We start from the raw sequence: 12,027 nt of genomic DNA on the forward strand, positions 1-12,027 counted from the left end.
GCTCCACTATTATCACAAAAGAGACCCACTGGACTAGATGCACTAGGAACAACACCTAACTCAGAAACAAAATTTTTGATCCAAACAACCTCTTTTGCAGCTTCTGAAGCCGCAATATACTTCAGCTTCCGTGTCGAATCTGCTACTGTATCTTGTTTGGAACTCTTCCCTGCCCCACCATGAGACAGAAAACAAAACTAGATTCGATCTAGATTCATCTATGTTTGTCTGGAAGCTAGCATCGGTGTAACCAGTTACAACGAGCTCTTCCTCATCACTAAACACTAAGAACACATCCTTAGTTCTTCTTAAGTACTTATGGATGTTCTTCACAAATGTCCAATGGGCTTCTCCATAATTTAATTGATACCTGTTCGTAACACTTGCAACATAAGAGACATTTGGATGTGTACGTAGCATGGCATACATGAATTGTCACTATAGCCGAAGCGTAAGGAATTTTTTCATCCTTTCTTACTCATCAATTGTCACCCGACACTGACTCTCGCAAAGATGAACACCATGTGACATTGGCAAGAATCCTTTCTTAGAATCCTATATATTGAACCGATTCAATACTTTGTCAATATATGTATCTTGGCTTAATCCAATTAGCCTTTTTGATCTATCTCTATAGATCTTTATGCCCAAAATATATGACACCTCCCCTAAATCTTTCATTGAGGAACTCTTTCTTAATGAAGATTTAACGTCCTCAAGCATTGGTATGTTATTCCCAATCAACAATATGTGATCTACATACATGATCAGAAATACAATTGTGCTCCTACTATTCTTCTAAATATAAGGCCCCTTTAGATTTTTGATGAAACCAAACCCTTTGATCACTTCATCAAAACGCATATTCCAACTTCGAGATGCTTCATAAATGGACTTACGAAGTTTGCATATCTTCCCAGCGTTTTTAGTATCGACAAAACCTTCAGGTTGTGTCATGTACACATCCTCAGACATACTTTCATTAAGGAAAGCGGTTTTGACATCCATTTGCCATATTTCATAATCAAAATATGTAGCAATAGCTAGGATAATCCATACAGACTTTAGCATCGCAACTGGTGAGAAAGTTTCATCATAGCCTACACCATGAATCTGTTTGAATCTTTTGGCCACCAATCGTGCTTTATAGATGTGAACATTTCCATCCATGTCTGTCTTTTTCTTGTAAATCCACTTGAAGTCGATAGGTCTTACACCATCGATTGGATCAATCAAGTTTCAAAGTCGATGAAACTTGATTGTCATGCATGGATTGTATTTCGGTTTCCATGGCTCCAAGCCATTTACCGGAGTCGGATCCCATCATTGCTTCTTTGTAGGTTACAGGCTAATCATTGTCTAACAATAATATGTCACGATGCTCCGTGGTTAGGAGTGTGAACTTTTGAGTTACGCAACATCCTTGTAAACCTACGTGGGGCTGGTGCTTTGTCAATAGATTGCACAACATCTTGTACATCATCAATAGATTGCACATCTTGTACGAGTTCAGTGGGTGCTGAAACATTTTTAGGTGTTTCTCGAATTTCTTCAAGTTGCACTTTGCTCCCACTAACTCCTTTAGAGAGAAACTCTTTCTCTAAGAAGACACCATTGCTTTCTCTCTTAATATATATCTAAAACGCAGTCCTCATGCGTTTTTCGAGAAAAAAAAAACACGTTGCCCTCATTTTTATTGTAAAAATAATATCCTTTGGTTTCCCTTGGATAGCCCACAAAAAAGCATTTGTCTGATTTGGAGTGAGTTTGTTGACATCAAACGTTTGACATAAGCCTCACATCCCCAAACTTTGAGGAAAGACAATCCGAGACGTTTTCCGGTCCACATCTCATATGGAGTCTTTTCAATAGACTCAGTTGGAACCATGTTTAGTGTAAGCGCGGTTGTTTCAAGAGCATAACCCCAAAAAGATAGTGGAAGATCAGCTTGGCTCATCATCGACCTAACCATGCCCAATAAGGTTCAGTTTCTTCGTTCTGATACCACCGATAGGAAACATGCTAGACACATCTTCCATGTCATGCAGGAAATTTGCAAGTAAGAGGTCATGGATCGTTACAACTAGACGTGCAACGCAGCGGAAGACGAGTTGGAGCAATGATCCAACGTAGGCGTGCGTCGATGGAGAGGAAGTAGCCGACCACGATCGTCTCCTCCTCCGCAGTTTGTCAGCGCAGCAGTCGCAGCTGCGCCTCCACGTAGTCCACACATACGGGGAAGGAATGTCGTGCGATGGCGTGCTAGCATCGCGCGCGCAGTGAGGGTCTCACAACTAGGTATGAGGAAGGCGATTTCTAAGGTTTGCATGTCTGGTGTAGCGGCCTAACCCTAGCCTCTTCCCATATATTTATAGAGCGTGTTAATGGGCTATCCCAATTGGACTCTAATCTGAATTGTGTATGATTGCCTCTTGGGATATCACTAACAGAGGAAACTTGGTTGGATATCATGTTGGAGAGTTGAGGAACCCTAATTCATTACTTGTGGGCCGAGTATTACATTTACCCAACACTAGTGGGTTACATGGGCTGGTATCTAGGCCCAGAACACTTAGATAGATACAAAAATCTAGCATAGAGCATGGAGCTCCTGATAGACTCCAGAATGGTAGACTCCAGAAGTCTAGCATTCACTAACTGGAACTACGGTAGTCTGTAGCATCACAACCTGGAGTGTCGTCTTCGCCTGACACCTAGGTGCAGTTATCAACAGGCGTAGTTTTGACTTGCAATCAACCATGCCAGTCAAGTATCTCAAGCATGTACTGACTTTGCGACGTCAACGCGACATTGAACCTGCATCCCGAGGAAGTGACAAACTTCACCCATGTCCTTCATAGAGAACTGCTGCAAGGAAGTAATGGTGCAGTGCAACAAAGCAGCTGATGATTTAGTGAGGACATTGTCGTTGACGTATTGTAGCAAGTATATGATGTCATCTCCTTGGCGAAACACGAAGAGTGATGTGTCGTAGTCGACCTCCACAAACCTAGGGGAGATAAGGTAGGCGACAAACCATCTATACCACGCACGAGGAGCCTAATTGAGATCATATGTCAAACAGTTGGGGCAACAAATGAAGTTTGGTTGCACTGCATCCTCGAACCTAGAAGGCCAAACATAGTAGACCATCTTCATGTGGCATCCTTGATGTCGCAGGAAGGCATTCTTAGTCTAGCTGGTGTATTGGCCAATTGCGAGAGTGCCAAAGAGAGCACCATCTGCATGGTGGCTAGCTTCACGATGAGGTTAATGGTCTTGGCAAAGTCCACAAGGGCGTTGAGTGAACACACAAAGTACCTAGTGTGTTTTGTTCCGTTCAAGGGAGTCTATTATCATAGAACTAGTTGATACTCCATTTGTCAGAGACCATGTGGGCTCACCTATCATGGTGGCGTGCCGCGTGCCAATTGGGATTGGCAAGCACAACACGATAGGTTGTTGGCACCAGGGCGACGGACGTTCTATGGTACAGAGCCGACACTTGGAAACCATGCTTCACCCTGGTGGTCATGCGGTGTTGGATGCAGCGTTTGCGATCCATTGACGCGGTAATTCCTGGTTGGTTGTTTACTTCTCTGCAATGTTTGCTGTCAATCCATCAGGTTCGTTGGTTGCGGAGAGCGAAGTAGTCGCCACGGCTCCTAAGTAGACAACGCACAGACGACAAGTGATGGCCGGAATCTCGGAGATGGAACAGAAATTAGCGGAGAAATTTGATGCCGCCTTCAAGTTGGCAGATACGACCCTCAAGGACCTCTTGGATAGGATGAGTCTACTGGATGATGTTTCCAACAAGTTGGTCAACATTGAGAAGAAGCAAGAAGAGCAGAAGTCGATGGGTTGCATTAAAGCCAAATTCGACATATCTATGAAATCCTTGGCACAGATGCAGCAAGAACAATCTCGATTATTAGGTTATCAGGTATGATACGACATTCCTTTGCCACTATTCGACCCTCTGGAGATGGATTGATTGGCGCCCGGCCACTTCCTAGTGGAATTCCACCTGTTGTTTCTTCATCGGGACCTTCCTTCACGAATCACGACTCTGATTCTGTTCTGAATGTGGAGACGAGAATTGACCACAATGCTAGGCGATCTTGTATGCTGAAGATGTATTTCCCTTGCTTTGATGGGTCAGATGCTCGAGTATGGTTGGATCAATGTGAATCATATTTTACATTATATATCATCCCAGACTCTTTCAGAATTACTGCTGCTTCCCTACATTTGTCAGGCAAAGTTATGCACTGGTATCAGTCTTATAAGGAGGTAGTTGGCCAACTGGATTGGGATATGTTCAAGAAGGCTGTGGTTGAGGATATGTTCATTGAAGAATGGTTTAATATACAAACAGAATCAACTATATGTGGGGCACAAGACTGCACTCCAAACTAAAACCATCAATGCCTTTCATGCTTCTGCTTTGGGTGGACACTCTGGGGTGCAGACTACATATCAACGAGTCAAGAGGCTATTTTATTGGCCAAGCCTCAGAAGTGATGTTCAATCATTTGTGCAACAATGTCTAATTTGCCAACAAGCTAAACATGAGTTGTGCAAATATTCAGGACTATTGCAGCCTTTGCCATTTCCTGAACATTGTTGGCAAGACATTTCCATGGACTTTATTGAAGGACTACCTAAATCTCAAGGCTATTCTGTAATCATGGTGGTGGTTGACAGGCTGTCTAAATATGCACACTTTCTCCCGGTCAAACATCTTTATGCTGCATCTCACATTGCACAATTGTTCTTTGATCATATTGTCAAATTGCATGGAGTCCATAGAACCATTGTGTCTGACAGAGATAAGGTATTTATAAGTCAATTTCGGAAGGAGCTATTTCAGTTGTTGGGAACACAACTACACCTTAGTTCTGCTTATCACCCACAATGTGATGGGCAAACTGAAAGATCAATCAATCTCGGGAGATGTTTTTATGGTGCTCTGTCCACAACACTCCTAATGGATTGTTTGGTTTACATCTGCTGAGTTATAGTACAACTCATGCCATCATTCTTCCTTGAAGTGTTCCCCATTTAAAGCTTTATATCAGATGAATCCTAGTACTAGTCTTCTTCCTGCTTTACTGAATGGAGGCCACACTGAGGCCACTGCTATACTCCAAGAGAGACAAACTTTTCTACAGATGGTCAAAGAGAATTTGGCTCGAGCTCAAAACAAAATGAAGCAAAAAGCTGACAAGCTTCGCACATTTAAAGAATTTCAAGTTGGTGAATATGTGCTACTCACGTTACAACCGTATGCTCAGTCTTCTTTTGTCAGTCGACCAAGCGCCAAACTGTCAATCAAATTCTTTGGACCATTTAAAGTGCTTCAAAGGATCGGACAAGCTGCTTACAAGCTAGACTTGCCCGAGGATGCAAAGATACACCCAATTTTCCACATATCTCAATTGAAATCTTTCCGTCCAAACTCTGCTTCTGTCTTTGCTGATTCTTTTGAAGGTTAAATTACTGTAGGGAGGGCCTACAGTATTTTTTATTGCATAAAGAGAAAAAGGAAAAGAAGATACAGGAGGGTAGATACAGTAAGGAAAACGAAAATTACAGTACAGAACATTGAATCCAGGTTTTAATTTTATCCCCTATCACTGGTTTAACTCGGTGACACAATAAATTCATTTCTGTTTTGAACATGTCCCGACATCCTTCCACCGTGGGCGGAATCTCATTGAACACCCAATTGTTTCTGCTTTTCCAGATGCACCAGGTTAATAGGATGATAGCTTCAAGTTTCCATGGGACTTGCCAACGTCTTCTGATCCTCAGAATGGTATTGATTAAATCAGTTGAACATGGCGGGGAGATTCCTATAAAGGACCAGCATCTCCTAGCAAAACTGCATCTGAAAAAAAGATGGGTGACTGTCTCTTCAGCTTGTAGAATACAGTTGTCACAGGTGTATTAATCCAGTAACATAGCTCGTTGTCTTAGAAGTGCTCGGGTATTTAATCTATCCTTAAGTAAAAGCCAGAAGAAGACCTTGTGCTTGGGTTGGCATTTTGATTTCCACAGCCAAGTGAAGATGGGATGAATCCACTGGTGGCCCATCAAATGAGAATAAATCTTTTGAGATGAGAAGAGGCTAGCAGAAGCATTGCAGAGCCATTTGTCTCTCTGATTATTATGCGGAAGATTAACCAAAAGACCATTCAAAGCTTGAAATTGAACAAAGGCCTCTGCTGACAGTGGGGTGTGAAACATCTCGTGCGAAGCTGCCAATCTTGCTTGCTGGATGGTGATGTCCTTGCGTGAGGCGAAAGACCAAAGTTCTGGATACTGTGCCGATTTGTAAATACCATCCCAGTTGTCATGCCATAGAAGAGTTGTTTTTCCATCTCCGATCTCCACCCGAGCAATTCCCTTAAAGGATTCAAGAGTTTTAAGGACGTCTCTCCACCAGAAAGAACCCACTGGTTTATCTGAGGGCAGCGAATGACTATAATGATTGGCCCAGATGATATTGATCCATGGGATGTCAGCTCTGTTATAGAATTTATGAAGATTTTTCATGAGTAGGGCTTTATTTTGTAATGCCAAATTTATGACACCCAATCCCCCCTAAAATTTGGGCTTGCAGACCGATTTCCAAGCAACTTGAGGGGGTTTCTTGGCATTTAAATCTGCACCTCTCCAAAGGCAGTGCCGTCTGAGTTTGTCAATATGTTTGATCACTGTTTTGGGGAGCTTGAGAGTGCACATGTAGTATGTTGGAAGTGAGGAGAAGACTGCATTAACCATTTGAAGCCTGCCAGCCTGTGATAAGAAGATAGAGGTTGACGCCAGTCTTTTTTCAATTTTCTGAATAAGAGGAAGAAAAGCACCCAGGTTGGGTCTTTGTAATCCCAAGGGAAGCCCTAAGTAGGTGAATGGCATTGATCCAATTTTGCAGTGAAATGTATTTGCAAGGATTTCCATTTTCTGGTCCGTGACATTGATGGGATAAATATTAGATTTGTGGTAGTTAACATGTAGCCGTGTGGACTCAGCAAAAGAATTGAGCATCACTTTTAAAAAGAAAAGTTGTCTAGGGCAAGCTTCCATTATGAGAATAGTATCATCTGCATATTGAATAATAGGGAAATCCGGACCACAGTTGCTCGGTAGGGGGAGCTGTAGAATGCCACATTCACAAGCCTTGTTGACAATTGACTGCAGAAGATCAGCTGCAAGAACAAACAGAAGTGGGGACAGAGGATCTCCTTGTCTGACTCCGCGTTTGCAGTGAAATCTTTTCCCAGGAACTCCATTCAAAAGAACTTCTGAAGTGCCGGAATCAAGAATCATAGAAACCCAGTGAATCCACTTGTCACCGAACCCCTTGTGTCTCAAAACCTCCATAATAACTGCATGTTCCAATTTGTCAAAAGCTTTTTCAAAATCTAGCTTTAGAATGACCATTTCTTTTTTGGACTTATGGCAAAGGGAGATGTATTCAAAAGCCTAGGCTAAGCAATCCTGGATCGACCTAGCCTTGATAAAACCATATTGATTCTAATGAACTAACTTTGTGATCACCTGTTGCAAACGATTTGCTAAGATTTTTGTCAACACTTTAACACTTGTGTTAAGGAGGGAGATAGGCCTATAGTCACCAACTGAATCCGGAGAACTGTTTTTGGGAATGAGAATCACGTATGAACCATTAATGCTGCACATGCAGAGAGATCTTTCAAAAAATTTATTGCATAATTCGTAGAGGTCAGGGGCAATCACCGGCCAACATTTTTTCACAAAGTTCGTTTAAATCCATCTGGACCTGGCGATTTATTTGATGGCAGACTTTTAATGATCTGATCAATCTCATGACAAGAGAAGGGGTGCTCAAGTTCTGACAAATTGCCAATCGGCTGAATCAAGGTTGGTAAGTTAAAAACCATGGATGTTTGTTGAGAAGTCCCCAATCTGTTCTTGAAGGCATTGAAAACCACAGATTCTTTGTCTGTATGAGAAAGAGCCGCATTTCCGTTGTCATCCTTTAGTGACGAAATAAGGTTGTGTCGATGCTTGACAGTAGCATTGGCGTGAAAGAACTTAGTGCCAGCATCACCTAGGGTGGCCCATTTAATCTGACCTCTTTGTTTCCAATAGGTACGCTGTTTAGATAAAAGGTCATGCGGATGGAGGATAAGAATTTCATTGAAGTTCCATTCCTGTATAGTTAAGTCTCTACTCTCCTCAATGAAGTCCAATAGCTGAATAACCAATTTAACCTTATCAATCAATTTTGCTAAATTAGGGAGAGACTTACACCAAACTTGGATCGCTTTGCGTGCCCTTTTAAACTTGGCCATGAGCCTTTTAGCTGGGTCTGGTTGAAATAGAGGCACTAGATCCCGCATCATCATCATCATCAAAGAGGGAGTCCACCGCCTGGTCTTCAGATGTCTTGGGCGCATCATCCATGCTGCTGGGAGGAGCATCTGGCCTCTGAATAGCAGTACCAGTGGCCCTGTATCTGCTCAGGTCATCAGGCTTAAGTTTGGATGGGTCCACCTTACAAAATTCAGCACCCAACTTCTTGATGATATCGTGCTGAATGGAGTGTGGAGCGCAATGAGCACAGCATGAACAATCCTTTTTACCAATCCCAGAGCAGGTTTTAAATCCTTTGGCCTTTGCCCTAAGCTTGGCACTCCTCCTAACTGCAGTGTCGACCATGATAGGCTGCCTTTTCCTGAGAGCTGCCTTTGTCGGGGATGGTGACTGTGGCTCAACATGGGTGTCCTGACTGGAAGGGAGTAGACACTTGGAGGGAATCTTGATTGGAATGGTGTCCATGCTGGGCTCGACGAAGGCAGAGATAGCTCCTGACAACAGAAATTTCCTGGCCCAGTCAAAAGAATCCGGCTTGATCAGTAGGCCCATGAAGAAAGCAGCCCAGACTTTTGGAACAGAAACAAGGCCAACATTTTCAGGGAATAAATCAGCCCAAGAAGAGGAACACTTTCTGGCCATATAGTCTTCAAAAGCAGGATCAGGGATGGACCAGCTGATGTCTTTGAAGAGCATGCTGTTGCATCACCTGAACAGATCCTTGAGCGTCAACTGGTTAAAAAGGGAACTCTGCTATTGTTCAGATTATAGTCAAGTGGACTGGGCTGCCACCGGAGATGGCATCATGGACAGCACTCATCTGGGGACCAGCTGGTTCTTCAGCAGGGGGTCATGTCACAAGTGTGAGTGAAGAACAGCAGGAGAATGCAGATTAGGCAAGGTGACTGGTGCATAGGAGAATTTGTGCTTTGGGCTTAGGCTTGTTGGGCCAACTTGGCTGTAATATGAGAATGTGTTGCCGGCCCGGTTTTAGTTTTGCATATATGACGTAGGCGGGCCTTGCAACAGACATACGAGAAATCAGAATAGACACCCTCTTCCTCACCATTTTTCTTGCTCCCGTTCTGCTGCTACTCTTCTTCTCCAACGCGCCTCTGTCGTTCCCTGTCACAAGGGGGACGTGACACATGGTGATGGGGTGTCCAAACCCGGTGGGGAATTCCCCATTGACACATCTAAACGAACATGTGCGCTGAAACTGCATGCTGATGTCGACAACACGTTCATTGAGGTTGCGGATAACATTGGCGATGAGCATGTGGTCGGTGACAACCTCGCCAATGACCATGTTCTGCCATGTTCTTGAATTTGCGGTAGTAGTCCATGTTGGAGGTTGCCTTGGACGAAGTTCGAGGTGGAAGCATCGAGGTAAGGGGCACCCTGCTTGCGGTTGGCAATGAATTGGTTTTCGAGAGCGAGTCAAATGGCACGAGCAGTAGTACTGTGCTCAGACGATATCCTCGGGACTGCTAGAGATGGTGTCGTGGAGGCACGTGAGGACAATGCAGTCCATGCGTGCCCAACCCGGGATGATGTGGGCAGCGTTGGTGTCAAGGGCATGGCGCTGAAGAGCACTTTCCATGAACAAGAAGCATCTGATGGCACCACTGGGTCTAGTTGTTTGAGTCCATGTTGAGGATGGCAGGGGTGAGGCTGCGAATGTTCTGCATGCTAACAAGCCTGGCGTGCAGGTTGACGATGGCAGCAGCCTAATGCGCCAACAAAGCAGCCTTGAGCTCTGATCAGGGGCCCACCTCCCAGGATCGTCTGGAATTCTGCACCATCACCAGCAGTGGAGAGGACGTCGTCGGCTGCGGGTGTGAGCGGATGGCCTCATCATGCTTTTATGCAGCGGCAACGACCTCTAGTTCATGGGTGGCATGGAGGCCTCGTGCGTTTTCGGCGCAAATCTGCTACGTAGTATTAGTGGCACGGGCATGCTGGGCATCGGTCCAAACATGTGGTGCAGCGAGAGGACTTCCATGCACGGGTGAGATGCAATGGTGAGGGCTTGCAGGAAAAGGGCGGTCCAAGGGGTAGGGCAGCGGAAGGGTGACATAGTCTCATGATATCATGAAATCAATGTAATTGCACGGTAAAAATAATATATTGATTGTGGAGACATGGAGTACACATATATAGGCAAGGATGATCTAGGGTTGGTTTATAGAAGTATCACCCCTGTTGGATAAAGAAAACCATAATAGGCTCAAGGTATTTGATAACCATGCATTGGATTTGATAACCATGTTATTTGATCTTTATACTAACTGTTTAGAAAATAAAAATTGCAGAGTGTTAGCTGATGGTCATATACCTTGGGCCTGCGAGGCATTCTCCCAGTTGCATGGACGACAACTTATACAAAATCCTGCTCTGCTGTGGTAAATGGATGATTTATACCAATCTATTATGGCTTATTTGGATGTGTATGTATCTACAATCCATATGGGTTGAAATGGTTTGGTATGAATTTTAAACTAAATTTACACCAAATCACTTCCACCCTTGTGGAATATGTACGTCCAAACAAAGTCTTGTCTTATCTTTTCTTTATTATGTATTGTTATTTATTCGATTACAATTTTTTTGTTGATAAATAGGGGTTGGCGTTTCTTCATGATTAAACTTTGGAACCATAACATTTTAGATGCCCGCACTATGAACACATGCAATACAGTCCTTCAAATTTTACAAGAAGAAAGCACAGGACTAAAGTAATTTTGATGCTTCTGATGAAAATTCAAGGGAAGAAGATTTCTTTACCATTTCCAAGAAGAAAGCATAGAATTGGAGTAACTTTTTATTGATAATTTCATTCATATCTATTGTCAATTGTATTAATGGTTTTTAAAAGAGACAAATCATGTCTAACTCTCACGCTGTAATATTCTAAGTCGTACGTGAATTTGATGAATATTCATTGTTGTTTTACTTAAGAGTTATCGTATTGAGATCCTTAACATATTATTTTATTTTTCATCTAGGTTCTTAAATTATAAAATAATGGATTGAGATTAGAAAATATTTCAAGTGTTCTAGTTCCAACCAAAAATCCACATCGTTTTAAATCAAACTACTCACTCTATCCTAAAGTACAAGTTATTCAACTGTCTGGAAATGGCTAATTTGTTTCTCACTAATTAGTTAGATTAGTTGTCAACTTGCTTAATTTCTTAGTAATGCATAGTTTAAATGGTATATATTGATGTTAAACACAATGGTAAGAGGAAAACGGCAAGGAGAACAAACGAGGGAATCGCAAAAAGGACCTCTCTACTTTCCCCTCCTTTTCGTAGAGCAGGTAGGTGGTAGGTGTCGGCGTTTCGAGACAGGGGGGTCCCTAAGCCGACGAGTGAGTGTGCTACGTGCCCCAGCCCAGATGGGTCGAGCGCGTGGGCGATCGCGAAGGGGGGAGAGGCGAGGTGGCCGGAGACGGGCGTGAGAGAGGTGGAAGTCCCGCGGCCTTCGTGTTCGTCCCGCGCCCAGGTCGGGTGCGCTTGCAGTAGGGGGGTTACAAGCGTCCACGCGGGTGAGGGAAGCGAGCGGCCCCAAGAGAGCGCCTGTCTCGTCCTCGGTCCCGCGCGGCCAACCTTCTCTAAGAAGGCCCTGGTCCTTCCTTTTATAGTCATAAGGAGA

General features: G+C 43.6%; 1 protein-coding gene across 10 annotated transcripts in view; it reads left to right on the plus strand.

Moving 5' to 3' along the window:
• LOC542512 (VEF family protein) overlaps nt 1-11,342 on the plus strand; it is a 72,644-nt gene extending 61,302 nt beyond the window's left edge. For 7 of the 10 annotated variants that reach the window (XR_004851304.1, XR_004851301.1, XR_004851300.1 and 4 more), the window contains 2 exons: nt 10,683-10,772; nt 10,992-11,342. Coding sequence is in view for 4 of the 10 variants with exons in the window: in XM_020540725.2 (XP_020396314.1) it covers nt 10,683-10,772; nt 10,992-11,109 (208 nt within the window). In the remaining 6 variants the exon portion in view is untranslated. The remainder of the gene's footprint in view (nt 1-10,682; nt 10,773-10,991) is intronic. The other 3 variants (XR_004851303.1, XR_004851302.1, NM_001112060.1) reach the window with 2 other exon arrangements.
• Nucleotides 11,343-12,027: the final 685 nt, after the last annotated feature.

This window comes from Zea mays, chromosome 7 (assembly GCF_902167145.1).
Source record: "Zea mays cultivar B73 chromosome 7, Zm-B73-REFERENCE-NAM-5.0, whole genome shotgun sequence".
In the NCBI taxonomy this organism is placed as follows: domain Eukaryota; kingdom Viridiplantae; phylum Streptophyta; class Magnoliopsida; order Poales; family Poaceae; genus Zea; species Zea mays.